This window comes from Melospiza georgiana, chromosome 1 (genome assembly GCF_028018845.1).
Source record: "Melospiza georgiana isolate bMelGeo1 chromosome 1, bMelGeo1.pri, whole genome shotgun sequence".
Lineage (NCBI taxonomy): Eukaryota > Metazoa > Chordata > Aves > Passeriformes > Passerellidae > Melospiza > Melospiza georgiana.
This window is the reverse complement of record NC_080430.1, coordinates 67,499,769-67,521,621: the sequence shown is the minus strand read 5'-3', so window position 1 is coordinate 67,521,621 and position 21,853 is coordinate 67,499,769. Positions and strand designations below refer to the sequence as shown.

The 21,853-nt window shown below is 46.1% G+C and overlaps 1 protein-coding gene across 7 annotated transcripts in view; it reads left to right on the top strand.

Moving 5' to 3' along the window:
* Nucleotides 1-7,963: 7,963 nt before the first annotated feature.
* HIVEP1 (HIVEP zinc finger 1) overlaps nucleotides 7,964-21,853 on the top strand; it is a 131,977-nt gene continuing 118,087 nt past the window's right edge. For 3 of the 7 annotated variants that reach the window (XM_058045823.1, XM_058045815.1, XM_058045774.1), the window contains exons 1-2: nucleotides 7,964-8,464; nucleotides 12,745-12,891. In XM_058045823.1, the coding sequence (XP_057901806.1) occupies nucleotides 12,852-12,891 (40 nt within the window). In that variant the 5' untranslated portion in view covers nucleotides 7,964-8,464; nucleotides 12,745-12,851. Of the gene's footprint in view, nucleotides 8,465-8,810; nucleotides 9,089-9,712; nucleotides 9,779-10,617; nucleotides 10,865-12,229; nucleotides 12,892-21,853 lie in introns of those variants that run through there. The other 4 variants (XM_058045805.1, XM_058045782.1, XM_058045799.1 and 1 more) reach the window with 4 other exon arrangements.

Genomic DNA, 21,853 nt, shown 5'->3' with positions numbered 1-21,853 from the left:
CTCGGTACTTCTTATCTCTCAGACTCAGCCACGTGTGTTTTACAGAACAAGGGGACTGGGATTCTGCAGTAAGCTTCCAGAATCACCCTTTGATCACTTTTTGTCACTGCATTCAACCAACCCCACATTATCAAGGAATGTTTTTGGCCTCAGTAGTAACAGAGCTGGGCAGCAGGTCCCAAATTTGAAAACAAGAAGACACTATTTGTATTTCCATGTCTTCTCTGTGCTTCCACTGGGAGATGCTTAACAGGTATCCACCAAATGGTCAGTCCAGAGGGAAGATGATAGAGAAATAAGTGAAGGAAGCTTCAATCCTTCCTTTCCAAACCTGCAACTTCTCAAGATACATCCATATTGAGAAAAAAAAAAAAAAGATGGAACACAGTGTCTCCTCACACAGTCTGGGTAGGAAAAAGGTGCTTTGAAACTGGGAGAGGAGTAGTGTGGAGAACAACTGGATAAAGAGACAAAACACAGCAGGAAGACAGGCCCTGGGAATTGGAGTAGAGAATGAAGAAGTTAAAAAGAATGTGTAGTGGAAAGGGTATATTAAAAAGTTTGTATGCAGCCTGTGGGACAAAAAGGGGACATACAAAGGTAGGTGCGATGACTTTGGCCTCCATAAACCAGATTGAATTATCCTGTTTACTTTATCCTGCAGTCCCCAGCAGTGGAGTGAAGTGTTTCTGCATCTCTTGGTTTGTGTGAATAATATGTTCTTGGCATCAGCTTTGGTTTTAATGTGATTGGTTTTTAAACATAATTAGAAGTGTTTTTACAGCTTTGTGTATTTCTGTTTAAGAGACAACAAAAAGTAATGCACGGATATGTTTTTTTAGCAGAGAAAGATCTCTAAAACATTACACCAGAATGGCACTACTGTCTTGATAATAAGAACATGCATGGTGGATCATTGCAGAATTGGCTTTGAATGTTTGCCAGCAAAGCCTCTGACTCAACAGAAAGCACAACCTGTGGTTTGTTAGCCCCGTTGACCTCGGTGCCTCGTTGTGCAAGCTGTTCACAGAATCAGATACCCTAAAATGGAACCTTAGGTGGGGGAGGAGGGGTTCAGTAATGTTTCAATTTTGAACTTTCTTGATTTAGTAAAATTCACTTTCCTTTTTCATTTGAGTTTACTGTGGAGGCTACAGTAAGATCATCAGGGACTCCAGGAATGCATGGTCCCACTAAGCCAAGGGGATAATACACATGCTCAAATGATGCCTGTAAAACTTGATACAAGAACCCCTTAAGCACATGCTCTGGTTTTCTGAGAGTGCATTAGTGGGACTTTTAACAGACACACAAATTCTTTCCTGAAGATAGGCGCAGGAAAAATTACTCCACAAAGGAAATGCCTCTCCTTAGAGGGACTCACAGCTGTGCTGTGCACTCTTCCCCCTCACTGCACTCTGGTGCCTGAAGCCTTTGGGGAGCTGAGCTGTTCTTCACAGGCTTGTCTCCTATCTATGTCCAGCATCTGCCTCATGTGGCTTGGTTTTTCTTTATCTCAACTGGCCTGGCCTCCAAACTGGATTTCTTCTGGACAAGTAGAAAAACCCAGTATTTTTAAGAAGTGAGTGCACACCATTTTTGGGGTTTATGGGCTGACTGGCTGCTCCTCCTGTAGCATTTATATGGCAATAATATAATCTAAGTATTTTGAAGGAACTTTGACAATTTAAGCCAGTGGAGTATTCAATATCTTAACTTCTGCTTTTTCTTGTGTTTCCATGAGCTTATCTGCAAGCTTAACAGTACATCAGTGTCAGATTCTACTTTCCACAAATGTAGGCACATTTAATTCACCAGAATGGTTGTTCCACAGTTTGGTCAAAATAATATATAAACCACATTTTTGTGACTTAAGAAAGGCCTTACCACTTGCTGTAAAGACAAGGCTGGGGAATGATTCACCTCTGAAGGAAATAGTGTGCTGTTTCTGTTGTACCACTTCTTAAGCCAACAGACAAACAGCTTTGAGACCTGCTGCTGCACCCTAGAACATGTTTTGATGTTGCCTTTCAAGTGTTTAAACAGAAGATAGAGTCAGTTGTGAAATGTCTTACTCCTTTTTGATGAAAAGGAGCTTCAACTGGAATGTGATGAAGCCATGGCACAGCTTTCTGGAAGGGGTGCAATGTGCAGCTGGAGCTGAAGAAGTTGGTGTGGAGGCTGCCAAGCCAGACTGGAGGAACAGCTCGGGTCAGGGGCAAACAGGACTGGGTGTTGCAGCCATCAGCTGCCATCAGCTAAACCATGAAAAACCAAGCCCCAATTATTTCTGTCCTTACTGCAGTGAGAAGCCAGCCTTGACCCATGTTTCTTATTCATATCACTGTAGTTCTCCTTCATCTGTCTTTCCTCTGTCTTGTACGCTATGTGGGTAATTGTTTATCCATGTGTGAAAATGGGTAAAGGATGCAGTCATACTGCTGTGATAGGACTTTTGGATAATGAGATCCATGGCTTTTACAGTGTTGGCCTTGTGAAATTTTGGGGCAGCTGCAAGATTCCAAGTGCTGTGTTTTCTACTTGCATTTGTTTCCTACAGTGTGTTTTTAAAATTTTCTACACTCTTCAGCACTGGAGCTTGACCTTCTTAGCCTTAGACTAAAAAGATTTATAAATTCACTGGCCACAACTAGAGAAAATGATTTTTCAGGAGACCTCATAAACAGGGAAATTACATAGAACCACAATAATTCAAAGCAAAGCCATATGTTTAATTATTGTTGTAGCCATTTGGATTTAAGGATGACTGAACATCTTTAAATGATAGAGCATGGCTTACAAAGGTGAGCTGTGTGGTTTGTGATGCACCACTGCAAATATTCTGTGTACTATTTGAATGCCACTTCACAGTTCTGAGGAACATAAAGGCTAAAAGAACTTGAAGCTTTGTTGTTGATCTGTACCTAGTGATCTGCAATATGCCCACAAAGTAAACATTCCAGTCATCAAATAAATTTTAATATATTTGAGACTTTTCAATAGAATGGGGATTATTTTCTCCTTTGTGGATATCTTCTCTTCATATCTGCACTGGGAGGGAGGCAAGGAAAAACATTTCCACAGAAAAGAACTCTGTTTTGCTTATTTCCTTTTAACCCTGCAACCTTTGAGCTGCTAAGCTAACTTAACGTGCTCAAAAAGTGATATTTAAAAGAACTCTCCCACACATGTCTGTGGCAAACAATACTAGAGGGCCACTGAATGGCAAAAATACTTGGGGAAGAAAGCATGGGTTGGAATGCTTTTTAATCATTCAGATATGTTAAAATGTTTGTGGTCAAACCTAGAGAAAAAGCATATCACTGGAGGCATCTTGGCAAGGTGCACTTGTGTTAAGTGCCTCATGTGTCTCCTGTTTCTTTAACTGATAAAATAAAAGGCTTAGGGAAAAATGCTGGCAAGCCACACCATATTTAAATGAACAGTTCAGAACCTAGAGCTACTGAGAAAGAAAGATCAGAGTGAACTGGTGGGGCGAGGTAGAAAGGAGATGCAGTGGAAAATATGGGCAACTTCATGAAAAAGTTCAGAAACCTGTCTAACTCAGAAGCAAAAATACCAGGGTGGAAGGGAGTAAAAGGGCTGTGAAAGGGCAGAGCCTGCTGACCTATAGAGAAGCAGCTCTTTGTGAAAAGACAGAAACAATTTTCAGTGGAAAGCCAAAAGCTCTGGGACTTGCTTTTCATGGGTACATCTACACTAATTTCAGAGCACCGGCCCAAGCTCAAACTTGCCTCATGTTTGGACACAAGACTCTGCTCAGGGCCTTGGGTGAGCTCCATCTCTGGGAGGAGGTGGGGAGTCTGTGCGGGCCCAGCCCTTTATATAATCCAAATGGTATCATACCCTGCACTTCAGATGAGCCTTTGCCTTCTCCCAAATCCTCCATTCCAGAGCTCATAATTCTGTGTGGCAATTATCTCCCTCCTATAAGTGCTTCATATCACATCCCACAAAACCCTGCTGGATGTGTGGTGTGCTGAGTATGAGGCATTCACAGCTTGCCAGTGGTCCAGCCGGCTCCTTATCCTGCTAAGGGCAGGTCAGCAGCAGGGCCACACCATCTGCCTGCCACTGGGGCTTCCTCTTGGACAAAAAGGCAACAGTGGTTCAACCAGGACAATTTCAATCATTTTTTGTTTTCCTCCTTAGACTTTGACTATGCCATCATAAATGGTTTGGCCAGAGAGGGAGTGGGGGCAGCCTGGGAAGTGCTGAGGGTGCCTCCCTTCTCTTGGCCTGTGCAGGTGTCTCTGCAGGAAGGATGCTGCATGAGGTGTGGGCCCGGCACTGGTGTCACCAGGGCTGGCAGTACTGAAGGACAGCTCACAGGGACTCTGTCAGAAGGCATTCTTCTCATTGCCTGTGGCTGGTCTCTTGCCTGATCTCTGTCCTGTGACCAGCCACATGAGGCCTTGTGTGCTGGGAGGACAGAAGGCTGATGTCAGGCTGTGGTGGTGGTGGTGGTGGTGGTGGTGGTGGTGGTAAAAGTAGGGTTAAATTAGGATTTCTTCCCCTGCCTCCATGAGCTGTCCTGTGATTACCCCTGGGGAAGCACCCCAGCAGCTGGGACTCTTCCAAAGAGGGAGAAGGACAAAAAGTCACCAAAAGAGATTTTAGCATGGCCTCTTAAACACAGATATTCTTGTCTGAGATGCTCTGATAGAATTAAGATGAACATGGTATAAATAAGTAGATATGGTATCAGTGATGTTGAAGTTCATTGAAATGTTTGGTTAATAATACCTGGAAAAAAGGTGAAGCTCTGTCAGTGAACTGTGCCCTATATCAGGTGATTAACCTGAAGCTGGACAGATTTGTACCTTTTCCTGGCCACATTACTACCAGGTACCAGGTACCACCACACAGAGCTGCAGTGTATATGCATAAATAAAAAGGAAGATTGTGCCAAAATTCTTCGATGGAACAGTTTGCATTATTTAATGCCAGTTTTTCCAAATCAGAAAGAACTGAGCCCACTTATGGGACAATGAAAAGCAACCCATCCTCAGGACATCCTGAGAAGGGGGGAGATGAAGGATATTGCCATGCAAAGTATCCCAATGAAGACCAGCTTCTTGTTTGGAGCTGCAGGCTGTGAGGAGCAGTGCATGACCAGGTCCCTGTGCTGTTGCCTTTGCCTAGCTCCAGGAAAGCGTCTGGCTGCTGCTGACAAGGGAGAGCTGTGAGTATCTGGGGTGACAGCTACTGCTACAGAAAAGGGGAAATGACCTCTCCTCACATCAGCAGTTGCTGCCCTATCTCTCCAGCCCGGGTGCAGGAGGGGCAAGCCCTAGAAAAGCTCTAAGCACACACTGGTACCAGGTAAGCCAAGATCCTCTGACTTTTATATGTAGTGCTCAATGAGAAGCCTCAGAGCATAAGCTAATAGACAGCAGTTCTTTTAGTGAAACCTTTATGTTAATTCAATCCAGACTACTTATGGAATTTCCCTTCTCTGAGAAAATCTCAACTTCTATAGAGAACAGCACTCAGTCTTGTTCTTTTTCTTTTCAGAACTTCAGAAGTTCCCTTGAAAATTCCCCGAAGCCTTAATAATAATGATTCTCAGTTGCATGTCAGGATGTAATGTACAATGTAAAGTTTTCACATTTGACGCTCAGCATAGTTAAATTTACCACAGTGCTTCATATTCAATTTATCCCAAGAATTCTATCAAAATCACATACTGTTCAACTAGAGATTTATTATGGGGTGCTTAACAATGAATTATTCAAGACTACCTAATGTATCGTGGTTTCTTGAGAGCCTAGTGTGTGTATGTGTATATATTTATACATAAAATACCTGTGAGCCATTACAGAAAACCAGTTTCTGAACGAGGTTTCAAGAGTAAAACTAGAGGATGTTTAAAAATAGGTGTCCTCCTGAAAATACAGCGGAGTTTTAGAGAGAAGAAAACCTCAATAATCTTCCCTGTTCAGCTATACACATAGTCATTTAAAGAGGATCTATATCCTGCAGGACTCCTTTTAGGTGAAATTTTAAAAGTATCTAAATTCTGCAGTGAAGGTGGTGTGGGTTTTTTTTTTTCCTGCGTGCATATTGATGTGGTGTTTTAAATCTCACGGAAAAGTTTTAAAGAATTTCCCTCATTTGCAGGTTTGAGAAGATTACTCTGTGCCTCCTACTAGCAATCATCCACAGTATTTTTCCCAAAGTGCTTTACTGAGTGGGTAAGCACTTCCTTTTTACTGATGGAAAAACAGACAAAAAAAGATGAAGTGGCCTGCCTGGGATAAACAGCTTGGTATGCTGCCTTTTCAAAGCCCTTAGGACTGCATTTTTTACCTGGCCAGGGGGCAGCCTGCTGGAACGACACTGAACTGTGCTCAAGGCAGCCCTTTGGCCCTTAGCTGTGCTCGCTGGAGGGGAACAGGCTGAGGAGAGTCCCCAGCTCGCAGCTGCCTCTTGGGCTGCTTTTTCAGAAGGCCCTGGAAATAACCCCAAGGGGCCAGACTTTCAGTTCTTGGTTTTGTCCTCTGACCCAAACTGACTTTGGGATGACTGGTTTTATGTTCAGGGGAGGATCAGCTGCCACCATATGATACACACCCCTGAGGACCTGTCTCCTCTTTGACACCTCATTGAGTCTTTCTTGTTAAGACAGTTGTGCTTGAAGGGCACTTAATATATTCTTGTGAACATAGGTGTGGTGAGAGGGCTGGATTTTCACTCACGGGTGGGAGGAAGTTTGACTACTTCTAGCAGAAGAAACCTTTCCTGCAGGCTGCAGGGGGTTTGCTATGGTCTCATTTCAACTTGCAGGCTGGAGCATCTATTTTGAACTTACTCAGGTCCTTGTGAAAAGATGAGTGACCTAGAATTCCCTTTGGCACCAGCAGCAGCTGTGACGGTTCCTTCTTCCTAAGGCATCTTGTGAGGAAGGGCCAGTATCTGACACTTTCTCCTGATGACTGCTGATCACGATCTGAGGCTTTCAGACAATGAGTAGCAAAGAAGGATCTAGATGCTTTGTGTCCCAGAGGCCTGCAGGACAGACTTCAAGGGACAGCTGAGCAGAACAAGTAGAGGCTCAGACCTAGCTTCAGAAGTTGCGTGATCCTCACTGGTCAGACTTGGTACACTAATTTAAGCTTATGGCACCTGTAGGATCATATTCATGCTGATGTGTTTAGGATAACAGTAACTCTGTTCTTTAGCAAGTCAGAGTCCCAAGTCTAAAAACCAGACAAACGAAGAACAAGGCAAGGGAGGGGGGGGACAGACAAGGGAGAAGACAAGCACTGTCTCTAACAATAAAGAATCATCATTTGCTTGTCCAATAGGAGCAACAGAACACATTTCTCCTGAAGATACTCTTTGAGGGTCTCATTTTTCCATGAATCTCCAGTTCAGCGATGAATACTATCTCTTGCCCTAACCACCAGTTGCAAACTGGCCAGGGATTTCACTTACATTTGCCTCCCGTGTTGCCTCTGGGCAGGACATAGGACAGGTTACTCACAGCAGAGAACCTGCCACCACTGTAAGCTGGAAGTGTTCTCAAGGTATAATTTAAGTGAACTCAAGAGGAAAAATAGCCCAGAGACAACGCCTGTGGCCAAAAGCTCAGGCAGAAGTGTTGTCATGTCAGTCCACAGCTATGCAGCAAGCTACTCTGCATCTTCCAGCTTGGTTTCTCCCCTGTGAAATGGGGATTAAAATACTCATCTGTCTTACAAACATGATTAAATGTAGGTTGAAAGAACTCCCTGTAAAAACCTTGAAAATTCTTGAGAATGGTGGTCCTGTTCGCTTAAGGCGGGATCTGGTCCGGACACTGAACTCCGAAGGGAAGGACTTAGCAGGGCCAAGGTGCTCACAGCTGAGCACACAGACTGCCAGGGGAGCGCAGGCACGGGAAGAGGGAGAACACGGAGGTGATGCAAGAAACATTTATTTGGGTTTGTTTGCTAAAGACATCATGTACTGGATTCAAAAGCAAAACCCGATCGAAAACCCGAGTGGCAATGAAAAGCTGCCAACACTGCTTTGTCGGGGAGTTTAGGTGACAAAAAAATGCCAAATTCCCCTCCTAAGGACGCAAAGCCCAGCCCGGGCCCCCTCGCCTTTTGGAGGGCGGCCGAGCGCTCTCTTGCCAGCGGTGCGGGAGAAGGGAGGGCAGCCCTGGGGCGGGCAGGCTGACCCGGCACGGAGAGCTCACACACACACAGACACACACGTGTGCTGTGCACACACACCCCCGCAGCTGATGCAGGAAACCAACCGCGGCAGCACAGCCCCCACCGGCAAAACCCGCGTCCCGGGCCAAAAAAGGGGCGCCGCGGCGGAGAGCACGACGCGCCTCCTCCTCGTATTTCCTCCCCCGCCCACTTCCAGCGGCGGAGGGGCTCGCTGCCGCCGCCGGCTGCCGCCCGGGATGGAAAGTTGTAGCCGCGGCGGGATGCGCGGCGCGGCGGTGAGTTTCCCCGGCGGCGCCGGGGCGCGGCGGGCCGGGCGGGCGGGGGCGCGGGGAAGCCCGTCCGGGCGGGCGGCAGGGAGGAACCTCCGGGATCTCCGCGTCAGCGCGGTCTCTCTGCGTGTCCGTCCGTGTGTGTGTGTGTGTGTGTGTGTGTGTGTGCGCGCCCGGCCGTGCCGGTGCCCCGGGGGCCGGGCCCTGCCAGGGGGGAGCGCGACGCGCACCGTGCAGCGCCCCGAGCGGCGGCGGCGGCGGCGGCGGCTTCGGCCGTCGGGGGGAGGCGCTGCCTCGTGCCGCGCCGAGCGGGGACCCCCCCTGAGGAGACCCCCGGGAGCCGCGGCGGCGAGGTGCCCCCCTGCCTCGGGGCAGGAGCAGGGGCCGGGGCGGCGGCGCCCGGGCAGTCCCACCGGTGAGAAGAAGGAGGAGGAGGAGGAGGAGAAAGAAGAGGGGGAGGAGGCAGCGGGGCGGCGGCAGCAGCGGCGGCCCCCCGGCCGTGCCTCCCCCACCGGGCCGCGAGGAAACCCCCTCGGTGACCCCTCCCCCGACCCGGGGAGGGGGCGGGACCGGGAGACCCGGTGACGTCACTGCTCCGGCCGCGCTTCCTGCAATAGAAAGTGAGAGAAGGTAAAACACCCCCCGCCCCCCCGCGCTCCCCCCGACGGTGACCGGGGCGCCGGGGGGAGGGGCGAGGCGGGCCCGGCGGGGAACGCGGCTCTCCCCGAGGGGACCCCGGCGGATGCGCCGAGCCCGCCCGCCCGTCCTCCCTCCCTCCCTCCCCCGCCGGGCCCGCCCCGCCTCTCCTGCCTGCCAGGGGAGGCTCCCACTCCCCCGCCCCCCGTTCCCCCGCATTGTGTCCCCCCCCGTCCACCGCCCCACGGCCGAGGGGCAGGGCCGCGATGGGGGCTCCCGAGTGGGACGTGGGGGATGGGGCTCCCGGAGGAGGGGTCTGCTGCCGCGGGGGGCGGGCGCGGCCGGGGGCCGGGGGGCTGCGGAGCGGGGCCGTGCCGGGGGGCGGCGCCTTGGCCGGCCCGGGGGGACGGTGCATGGAGGAGGGGTGGGTGCCGCTGCCGGGCTCTGTGTGTGCGTGTGTGTGCGGGCGCGGTGGCGGCTGTGGCGGCGGCGGCGCTGGGTCATGTTTGTGTTTGAGGTTGTCAAGTGAAGGAGGCTCCCGGCCCCCCCCGCTCCCCCCGCTCTTTCTCCCTCCCTCCCTCTCTCTCCCTCCCGCCGCCGCCGCCGCCGCCGCCGCCGCGCAGGGGTCGCCGCGCTCCCCGCCGCTGCCGCCGCCATCAGCCGCCGCGCCGGCCCCTCCGCCAGGTTTGCAGCGGGCCCCGCGGGGGGCGGGAGGGGGCTCGGGAGGCGCTGCGGGGACGAGGGTGCGGGGCGGGACGGCCGCCCCCCGCCGCCCCCCTCGGCGTGGAGCTGCGGCAGCCACAACACAATGTGTCCTCCGCCGGTGGCGGGGGGGGACGGGCGGGCGGGGACGGGGAGGACCGCAGGCCCCGATCCCCCCCTCAGCCCACCGCGCTCCGCCGCGGCCCCTCCGGGACGCGCGGGGACTCCGCGCTCCGGCTGCGCCCGCGCTGCCCCCGGGGGTGCCGGTGCGCCCCGGCTCCCGGTGGGTTTGTCCGGGCGTCCCCCCCTCCGCCCCGGGTCTGCAGCCGGGGTTTCGGGGGCACTGGGAGGCGCGCAGCCCCGGCCCGGCTCCTCTCGGCCCCGGCGCCGTCCCCGCCGGGTGCCGGGCCGCGGCCGCCCCCCGTCCCTCTGTCCCCCTTCCCCCCCACCCTCCCGCGGCATGTGTGCAGCGCTTTGTTCGGTGCGGCGTTGCAGAGGGGTTTTCCCAGGCTCCTCCCTCTTTATTCATTCATGGATTTTTTGCCTCCCTCCCTTCCCCTTCCCTTCCCCTCGCAGTGCCGCTCGCACATACCCGCGGCTCCCCGGGCCCCGCGGTGGGCTGCCTCCCGCCCCGCTCCCCCATTTTTGGGTGGGTACGGGGGGATGTGACCGCTGCGATCGCAAAGGCCCGTTTCTCCCTCTCTTCTCCCTCTCCCCCCGCCTTTTTTTTTTTTTTTTTTCTTTTTTTCTCCTTGCTCAAGCGAGAGAGGGAATGACTTTTGGCGTGGGTCCTGCCCGGTGTTTCCGCCGTGTCTCTCACACGGCCATCTCTTCCCCGAAGGAGAGGGTCCTGCTGGCGAGCGGGGAAGCTTGGTGGCATTGAAGCGTCAGTAGGATGTCATTTGTGCTGCAGGGAAGCGTCGAGAAGGGGCTCCCGATTTACGGAGACACCGGGGGATTTCAAACTCTCGCTCCGAATAACTTGTGTAAAGAAGTGGCGGTGTTTATTAGCGTCTTTAAAAACCTCAGCCCAGCCCCAAGGACTTTCCCAGTCGAGCCGGAGGAAAGGTGGGGACTGGGGCTCAGGGAGTGCTGGTCGCTTCAAGCCATCCAGCCACTTTTCTCCATTTCCAGTTTGCACCTACGACCTGGAAAATGGACCTGTTACCATAAGGTTTTATTTGATTTCTAAATATTTCTGTTATGCTTGAAGATAAACTGATATGAGTTAACAGCTTGACAGGCACTGTGCTCTGTTTCGGATTTTTTCCGTCTTTTTCCTTCAACGTGCGGTAATACCCTAGTGAAGAATCATTCAGTCAGAATAATATTTTCCAGCTTTCCTTTGTGTCAGTTGCAGTAATTTTTTTTCTCCTGTTTGGCTCTTTTTGTGCAGCAACAGACAAAAGAAACATTAAAAATTAATGATTATATTCCTTAACAGTGTGTAGACTGAAAGGGTGGTTGCAAGTAGTCTATTTTAATTGAGTTTGAATTAAATTTTCTCAGAAACATGTTGCCTTGAAAAACAATGTGAGTGCCCCTAAATTAATACTTACAACGAATGCTAAGAACTCTACATCCTTCCTGCTTCAAACAGCTGTCCTTAATCAATTTGCCTATATTAGGAGCCATTCCAAAGTTCATACAGTTAAAAAAAAATTCTAATGTTTACTAAAAAGAAAAATTTGTTAACATGAAGTAGAATTATTTTTAAAAGAGCAGAAACTTGTTATTTTTAAATTTTGTTTAGATGGAAGAGTGTAGTTGCACCAGTTATTTTCTTCTTTAGGTTCTTGTGTGTAGGTAGTTTTCCATAGGTCTTTGAGAGATTTCACATCCTGTATCAGAAAGTGAACAAAACACTCATTGAACTGTTAGCGATTCCTAAGAATGTTTGAAAAGTAAGAAAGTGCAGGTAGGTCAAGACCTAGTGTGATCCTCGGCTGTACACTGATATTTCAGCAGAAATATCCCATGGAGAATTCTTCCAAACTTACATGCTGCCTGTAAGGATTCTGTAGGTAATGTTACAAATCGGATGATGCTTTGTGTGCTTGCCCTCCCCTCTGTACTTCCCCCACCCGAAGCTGAAGATGTGTATCTGAAAGCCAGATGCCAAATTTTGTTTAACTTTTTGGATTTATTTGCATGAGACGAGGGTTGCTGGAAGATGTTTTCTGGCTAGAAAACAGCTGACCAATGTGGAAAAGTGTTTTCGTTTTCTCATGCTTCCTGAGTAATTCTGAAAGGAGTTTCAGCCTCACGTGGTTCTCCTAAGGTGCTGGAACGCTTGCCTCCATAGAACCTGTTGAGGAATCCGTTCCGTGCAGGTTGTGCAGCCGCCCTGGGAGCTGCAGGTTCAGCTCTGGGTGGCGGGAGCCCGGGGCAAGAGGCCGGGAAGTGGTGCCGACACTTTGCACAACAAAGGGCACCAGGATCTGTGGCCCTGCCAGGGGACGGGGACACAGCGGGAACCCGGGACTCAGCTGGAAGACCCCCGGCTCTGGCACGCATAAGTCTGGGATCAGCAGCAGACTTAAAAGTAGCAGCCCAGGGGATCCTTGAGGATCCCTCCTCTGAGGCACCAGCTTGGGCTGTTACTCTGTTCTTGCACCGTGAAAAAATTACTTAAAGGGACCAGGGGTCTGTGACTCTGCTGTGGGAAACGTGGGTTGAGCCGGCAAGGAAATCTTGTGTGCGAGAGTGGAGGGAGTCAAGCCTGCTGTGAAGAGAATTCGGTCCCAGCAGTGTAACTCTGGTGGTCGGAGTGTGACTGCCAGGGTGGCTCCTGGGCTGTCAGACAGGAAAGTTCCCTTAGCAAATCATAGGTGCAGGAATATTTCTTGCTAATTTCCATAGTCATTTGAGGATGAAAGGGATCAGATAGGTATCTTTGTTTTTCTTATTGATGCCTACATCTCATAACTTTCTCTCTGTTTTTTTAGCATACGGATTAACTGAGCCCTTTGACAAGTTTATGGAGCTGCCATCTCTCTGCTTGCTGTACTTTCCGTTTCTGAGAGGAGAAAGTGGTGCATGAGATTAGAGGAAAATGCCTCGGACAAAGCAGATACATCCCAGAAATCTGAGAGGTATGTAGCTCTCAGTTGAGAAGGAAAAGCTCTTGGGAAACTCGGTTGCAGTTTCAATTACGAGGTTAAAGGAATATGTATTTAAGAAGTTGGTTTTGTTCCAAAAGTAACTTGTAAGCAAGTTTTAGGAGTTGTCTGTGAGACCGCTCTGATTTCCACAGAGAAATAACTGGAACATGTCCTTAATGCTCCAGTCTGTGTACTTGACAGCATTCTTGATATTCTCCAGCTTACAGCAATAGCCAGCATGAACTTTGAAAATGCAAAGGAAGAAGCAGTTTCCTTATCAGAGAATTTACGGTTGAAATACAGGGGGAGGTGGGAAATGGGTGTGACATGGCAGAACTTGACGTCCTGCAGCCGGTAGTTGTTTTTCTTTATTAGTTGTCAGTTCAGCTTGCTTTTGAGGGGATCCAAACCTCCTCCCATGCATGGCTTCTCTCTATTTATCTATCACCTGTCACCCATGCTACCTTGAGCACTGCTAGGTTTGACCTTGGTCTCCTTGCTCTCCTGCCTTTGCACAGCCACATGGTAGCTTGGCTGTAGGGGGCAAGCAGGTGAGAAAGCTGCTCTGCAAACTGGCAAGCTTACATGTCCTGGCATTTCCTAGAACAAAATCCCAGTGCAATTTCCCAATCCCATGTGAATGTGAGGAATCTGATCCTATGGATATTTGTTACTGCCTTGGTAGAAGTGGCCCTAGAGGAATTAAATGCGGGGGAAAATGCAGGTCAGTTGAAGAGCAGACATCCATGTTGAGGGAGAACACGCTTCCATCCCCGCCCTTTTGCCCAGCTCTTGGAAGGACATGCTTCCACCTGCACCCTTACATGTAGCTGTCATCAGCTTTTTTCAGGTTAATTTTACAGTTGCAGTATGGAAGCATCCCTTCAGAGGAAAAAAACCATCACAAAGCCACAAGCATCAACATAAAGCTTTAGGGGCAGGAACAGCATTTGATTCTGGTTTTAACTTTTTTATGTCAAAACACAGCAAACATTCTTATGTGTCTCAGTTAGTTTACAGTTGAGAGTCTCTCAAGGGCTTGTGCATACAGCTGTATCTGGGACCTCATGTTTGCAGACTGTTGTCATTGCTACCACTAACAGTCTCTGCTGGAGAAGACATTTTTGCAGTGTCTTTATTCAGGAAGTGCTGAGTAGCATTTTGCTATGATGGATAAACCTCTCTCACAGGAATTTTACATTTCTCCTTCTTACAGAATGTGAAGTAATAAATCAGAGCTGAGTTTTCAATATTGCTGCTTACCAAGTTGCTGACATAACTGAGCTTATGTTTTCTGATCAAATATGAGACTGATCTAATTTTAGTACTCTGATATCTACTCTTGTGTTGCTTGAAACTTAATAGGAGTTAAATCTATTGTAAAGCTCTCTATTCAAATAAATAATCTAATTAAACTCTTTAATTGTGTAAGAAATTAGTTGCCTTTTTTCCTTGCATAATTTCTCCAGTCATTTAGCTTTTATCAACCCCGTTACAGCAGTTTTCATCAGTTCCTATTTTTCTACAACTAATGGAAAAATAGTTGTATGGAGTTCTTGAATGAATTGAGATGCGTTAAATGTTGGGAAGGGAAATAGCAGTGTATACAGCAAGCCCATAGTTAGAAATTGTGTTAGAACAGCTCAATGATTGTCAAAACTACACAGGTTGCTGTAAACTTCAACACCTTGTGAGCAGATATTGCTACTGTCATGTGTTGTTAGAGGTGAAGTGATTAGAAAAATCAGTTTACTTCTCATTAGTTGTACACAATTTCCATTTCTAGTCCAGATAATGAAGAAAACTGGATTTCACTTTCTTTAGTCTCCTTATCAGTCCCTGAGAGCATTGCAGAAAATACTTGCTTTGAACTCTCAGTTTGTGCTGGAACTTGGGGAAACTGAAAGGTTTCACAGATCTGTTTGCTGTCAGCTTATTTGTGCATATGCAAAGTTAGACACATCTTAAATTGATGCTATTAACTAACCATTAAAACTTTAAAAAAAGGGTGGTTTAGCATGTGGTTTAATCCATGGTAATTGGTATGGATGACAACTAAGTGTGCAAAAAAGCATAAATGTATATGGTCAAAGGTGAAACTCAGCAACCTTGTCATTAAAACAATATGTTCTGTAACATTTGAAAAACAAAGGTGTAAGATTAAGTAACCTGTGTTTTTACAGGTTTTTAGGTTAAAAGCTATTTTTACATTGTCTAAACCTGATTGTCACCTTTTGTACTATGTACAAAGAGCACTCCATGGCCTTACCCGGCTTCTCCTTCCCTGCTGCCAGCTCCTCTCATTGCCCCATAGCAATCAAGTTGCCAACAGCTTTAACTAGACTTGCTCAGAGCCCATCAATGTTTAACTTTTTTGGAGATCACTGTAGAAGAACCCTTGAGACTCTCTCTATGCTGTTGTGCATTAGATGAGTTATTTGGGTTGCACTTGCAGTCCAAATCAGCCTGGAGAATAAATAACCACGTTCAAGAACGTAAAGTATTTTCCCTTAAAAAAAAACCCCAACACAATCCTTCTCTCCCTTCCTGCCAAGAAAAGACACAGGAGAAAAACCACCATAGAGATCCCCCCCACACACTCCCATTAGTTAATTTGAGGTTTGCTGCAATGTAGGAATAAGTTTTGAAGGTTTTAATATTGGCTGTGTTTACCGTAAGCAACCTTATTGTCTGGGGAAAATAAAGTAACATTGTTTAATATAGAGAGCTAAATTTAAGATTTTGTTAGGAAACCTTAAGGCTCTTTGTTTTCTGTCGTGGCTTGTTTTTGCTCATTTTGTATATTCTGTGAAATCTGACAGCCTTTGGCAGAAAAGCAGCTGCCCTAAAGTGTTAGGATCAGTGAAGATCCTTATATTCTGAAGATTTCGCTGTCTGCTTATAGATGATTGAATATAGTGCTATACTGACCTGATTTTACCACAGGAGAAGAAACCTCTATAAGCAAGATGGGGTATGGGAAACATTATTTTGCAAATATAAACTAATCTAATTAGTTCACCATTTGTTTTCATGAGTGTATTAGTGACATGGCTTTGATGCCTGTTTGCATCTGAAAGAGAGCATGTTGAATCTGAAGGTAGCAATAAGGCATGTGCTGTGCTGTGCTGCCCTTGTTTCATTAGGTTGTTTTGTCATATCAGCCTTCCCTGCTCCTCGCTGCAAATGCCTCCCTAATGTGAAACACATTGCCATCACCAGTGGGCTGCATTGGTAAGGGAAGTCATGCAGTGTCAGGCTGAGTCTCCTGACCAACTTACAAGTAGTTGTCATCCCCAGCAGTGGGGCTGAGTGGCTAAAATTTGAGAGAAATTACAGTTTTGTATGTCTCAAAGAAAGATGTGGATTGGGTGCATGGAAGTTCTGGGGAGTGTTTAGTGGTTTCAGAGGTGAAGGCCAAAGGTATGGCTGGGAAAAGCCTGGTATGGGTTGTCCATTAGTGATGTGACTGGAGCTAAGTTCATAAGCAGGTGTTCCTGATGTTGTCCTAGTCTTTTAAATATTAAGGATGTGTATTGTGTTGCTAATCAAAAGCATGATTCCTCCTTCAGAAAACAAAAAGGGCAATATTTGCAAAAGAGGAAAATACCTGTCTTGCTCAGACACCCAGAGGTCTCATTTTCTTATTTTTCTTTACTGTTTTAGCTCACTAAAACTAACAAAAAGACTCCTTTGCATGTGGCTGCACTCTGTATTTGCATGGCCAATTGATCCACACATGTAACAAAACATTTCACAGAATCTGTAATGTATTCCCAGAAGTACAGTTACATTAGAGAATCATGCTTTTAGCAGGGCTGAGTGGGCTTGGTTTGTTGTCAGATGGTTGTGAGGATATAGAAGGAAAAACGGCTCATGTTTTTGTTTACTTAGGAGTTCCCAATTGCAGAGTTTAAAATGAAAAGTTTTGTTATGTGTACCCTGTTTAGCACAGTGCTGTGATTCACCAAAACAAAACTGTAACAAATATTTTGAATTTTGTCTCTTTCTTGATAAGCTTTCTGTTATTTTTTCAGAAGACAAGTTGTTGCTGTTTTTCCTTCTCAATCAAGTATTTCTCTTTGGAAACAATGGCAGACAGGCCCATAATGTTCAACAGCCGCTTCCAAATCTTCTAGTGCTTTGCATTTGATAAGGAAATGCAAGTATAATATGAGTAACTTTGCTGAATAGGTTGATATCTTTGCAATAATCTAAAAATCATGCTTAAGTTTGCTGGAAAGCTGTGTATGTAATGGCTTTAAAATGTCCAGAAGAGCTGGGCATCTTCTGCTTCTCAAGAGTGAGTTAACAAAGTCTCTCTGTGTTGTTTTAAGATTGTAATGTGCTTTTAGTGCTGAAATAGGTCTGTCTGTGTTGAAAGCTGACAGATTGATATTCCTTATTAGTGTTGGTTTTGTAGTCTAAGTTATGAATAGATTTGTGTGCTGTACTTTATGCATGATTTTCATCAAATGCCTTAATAAAAATATTGAGCTTTCTCAAGGCTTGCTTCTAGAATTTGTGCTTGCTTGAGTCAAAAGAAGTGTAAAAGCACACTTGACTTTTGGGTCTTTGTATTGTTTCTGAGACAAAAGCGATGCCCTAATTTAGGATGTTCCAGAGGGGCTGCTGGTGCAGTATTAGTACACCAGAAGTGCTGGTGGTCTGCACTCTGTAGCTTAGTTGTGGGCATCTGTAAAGGTGTTGCATATGTGTCTTGCCTGAGTTTGTGGAGCAAGGGTGAGACACAGTTGGAACAAGAAGAGTTTTGACTTGATGACTTTGCTACAGAAAATATCCCATGATTTGGCAGCAGTTTTTGTTTCTGTATGTCAGATAGTTTTCTATAATTTCTTCTACAAGCCAGATCTGTGCTCCAGACATCTCTCATGCTCCAGACATCTCTCATGCTCCAGACATCTCTCATGAAGGTAGAGAGAATGCATGGCTCTTGATTTATCACCCACTGGAGTACCAGCAGATGCACCTGTAATGCAGTGAATAGACAGATCTCCTGTTGACCACAGAAGTACTCTCTTCCTGTGTGTCTTGAGTTTCTCTTTTGGGATGTGGAAGGATAGTGTTTCTTTTTTTGCCTTTTTCTTGTTTTACTGGTTAAAGGTGTAGGATCTTTAGTCTGTGTCTTATAGTGTGTATGGTCCAGCATCTTGCAAATTAGATATCAATGTGCCTGCAGACCTTAAATTTTATTGTAATGTGAATGATGTCTAAATGCAATAAACTGTCCCACATACTCCATGGTGTCAGAAAGGCTATGTTTAAAGCTGCAATTTGCCGCCCTTTCCAATCAACTCTATTATTTCTGTCTCATTGTGCCATGTTCCCAAATTTGATCTTGTGTTTTCAGCAGGGTGTCGACCTATTCACTGCCAGGATGGTTGGGATCTTTTGTCAGTAGCCACAGTTGATGGACAAAGGCCTGTTGAGAGTGGATTGCAAAGGGGCAGGGTACAGTAGTGTGGGTAACACCGGTCACTGTTGCCTTAAGACAGTTCTATTGAATTTCTGCATCTACCAGTGAGTTTCTTGTGTTGAGACTGAGAGATTCCTTTGCAGAGAAACCTTTGCAGCCACCCACTAATGGTGAGTGCTGCACTTTGCCTTGAGATACCCAGGCACAAGTTCTGAGTTTATGCAAAAACAGTTGTTTGACTATAGTGACAGTTTGGTGCAAAATACTGCAAAAGTGCAAGGTACAGTAAAAAAAAAGAAAAAATCAAGGTCTAGGTGATCTAAGCTGAAGATCAAAATTAGCCAGCAATTTTGGCATATCTTTTAATCTTTCTTTGTCTCTTAATCTCTCTATGCCTCTGTTTTCTGCTGTAAACTGAAGATACCAGTTCCACATCAGCTTTTAATGACTCAGAAGATGAAGTTGTTGGTGTTGTGAAGCAGACACTTGGTGGCTAAATAACGGAAAAGATGATGAAGAAACTGGTAGTAAACAGAGCCAAGCAGTGAGCACAGCTCAGTTTGCAACTGGCTTCGTTTGCATAAACACCCTTGCTTTTGGCATCCTCCAACTTCTTGATGCTTCACCTCACAGTCTTAACATTTAGAAGGTATTCTTAAAGCTTACTTCCTAGCTTCTGAAATACCAAACTAAAAGCCCAAGACATTCCACCATATCTAACCACAAAGTTCTTCTATGAGTCATCGATGTTTTAGGATCTCAAGCTGCAGCGCAGGTTTCTGTTGTGTGAGTTGGGCAGCCTGTGCTGGTGTGCCCTGCCTGGACCTGGCACAGGGCTCTGGAGAAAGGAATCTCTCCCGTCAGTGAGTGTTCCTCATCATGTGTCAGAGTTTCACACTGTTGCTGAGAAAGCCCCTGAAGCCAGGAGGGGGAATACTCACTGGCAGGAAGGGTCTCTAGAGAGGAACTCCTTTAATGTCATTTCCCAGTTGGTTTTGAGCCTGGTTTAAGCCATTGCTGCTGGAAGAGGAGGTGGTGTAGTGATCCTGCCTCTTGCCCACCTCAGATGCTTGTTGCCCTTCTCGCTTGTCTGGTTGCTGGCCCCACCATGGAAGTAGTGGCACCCAGGGCAAGTTATGCCAGCATCATCTGGGTTGGCTTTTTGGGCTGGGTTGGTTGTTCCCTGATGCTGTACACCCTTGCTGGAGCTGGTGGCAGTGACAGACAGGGAGAGACAGTGCAGAGGCAGGAGTTGCCCTGAGCCTCTTGCTTGAACTCATGGTGAAACTATGTTGTAAGCCTCTATTTGCCATCTGTGAGCAGCAGGCTTTTTAAAGCTTCTTTAATTGCCCAAAAGCAGGTCTAGATTTTCATGAGGATAACAAAAGGCGTGTTCCCTGTTTCTGCTTTCTTTGCTTTGCTTTCCAGAACCCTCCTTCTACCGACGAATTTCCAAACTTCACAAGTGATGCAGGTTCCTAATGGATGACTTTAGGAATTCCATTGTACTGGTAAGCCAGCAGGAAACTGAACTGGTCTCAGCTGACACCTTAATGAAAAATAAAATAAAACACTGTCTCTAAAATTTGGCATAGAACTTTCATTCAGAATGAAAAAAATCAGCTGAGATTTATGAAATTAATAAGGAGGCCCAGAAAACTAAACTTGATTGTAGCTGGCACCGACAGTTCTGAGTATGTATAGATTTTTGCATATTCATGCTAAATATTGGGAAAAGAGAATTGGAATAATACAAAGAGAATCTGCTGGATGTAGACCATGGTGAAAATAGGTGCTCTCAGAGGGAGTTAAAATAATGTGAAGGAGGAAGGTGTAAGAATGGTATTCCAGCTAACAGGATTGCAAATAAATACCTGCTAGAATGTTAATAAAAAATAAAAGAATGGAGGAAGGAGCTTAGTTCTGCTCTTTTGCTTTCAGGAAACAACAAATTGTATTTTTATGGAATAGAAAACCATTATAATTGCAGTTAGATACCAGTCTTGAGCTGGAAAGGGATGGTCAAGGGTAATGTCAAAAAAATTGAATTCCTATGGAAACAAAAAAGTAGCAGAGGACTGGGTCTTGAAAGCTATGTGTAAGCCAGTTTAGATTTCTTTCAGAATTCAGTGAAGTGGAAACAGTGCACATCTTTAAATCTGCATCACCTTTACATCTGTATCTTCTTTATTGCTAATTGAGCGTGGAGTAAGAAAAGCTACAGAATTTGACATTTGCTGAAGCACGAACTCCAGCATGTTAGGAAGGTCATGAAGAAAATGGTAGCTGTGGAAAGAGAAACAAAAAGTAAGATTTCAGCAGTTGTTCTTGCAAGTATTTGTATTACAGCAGGCAGTTGACCTTGGGATGAAACTAAGACCAGTCATTTTAGACCAGAAACAATTACATTTTCTAAGAACCAAGCTTTCTTATGGGCATTTAGGAGAAATGGTTTTTTGTTCAGTTTTCTGGGGTTTAAATCCTCGCATCTCAGAATCCATATTTGGATTGCTGTGTGTATTTAAGGTAACTTTAAATGGCAGGAGGGTGTGTGTGTGTTTGTGTGTAAAAAACCAAAACAAACAAATGAAAAATCCAACAGCCGCAGTAATATGTAACCATCTGAAAGAAACATGTAAATAGCAAAATTCCAGAGAACCTTGGTTAAGAGAGCCTTCTTGCAGATTTATGGTCAACTACACCTTAAATGGCTGTTTTGAAACAGGCAAAGGCTTGTGGTCTGGTGTTTTCACAATTGACTTTTTAGGGCTTCAGAACTATGCAAATTTGTCAGTTGACTCCTATCAGTATTTTCAAACTTTGAAGTCTTCAGTCCACTGGGCTTTACAGTTGTGGTAGTGTTACTGCCATGTCTTATATCCAGCCCAATAAACTATCCAAGAACATTGTTACCATTTAAAAATACTTCTAATTAATTTTCCTTAATAAAAATACCAGAGGAATAAGTAACAAATAACAAATAATAAAGCCAGCATTACTATGATTGAAAGGGCTTGTGTTCCAAGTACTTGCCTGCTGCTCCAGGTGAGGATTCTTATCTGTGGAAAGAACTCCCAGTCTTTAGCTGGCCAGACAGGCATGCAGGACCTTGGGCAGGGAGCTCAGTAACGCAGTTGCCTGTGTGTTAGGTGGGAGCATCTGTTTGACCTAACCCTTTGCAAAATTGTTGAGAAGATGAGAACTGTTTTTTTTCTAACCACAGTCAGTTGCTACCTTCAAAACAATCACTCAGAGCCCACCTTAATGTATTCAGGAAACTTTGCAAAAGACTGTTTTGAGAATTATCTTGTTCTGTTTTGGTTTTTAATGCAGGAATTGTTCCCCTTCATGGTGTGTATTCTGAGTTTCTTCTTACAATCAGATATTTTGATTTCAAATTGCAAACTGCTGTAAATATTTATGCTGGAAAACATAAAGGAGACTTCCTAGAGCCACACATTTTTAAAGAGCTGGTTATACCAGTACAGAGTTCCTAGGCTGGTTCATTCTTTGGTA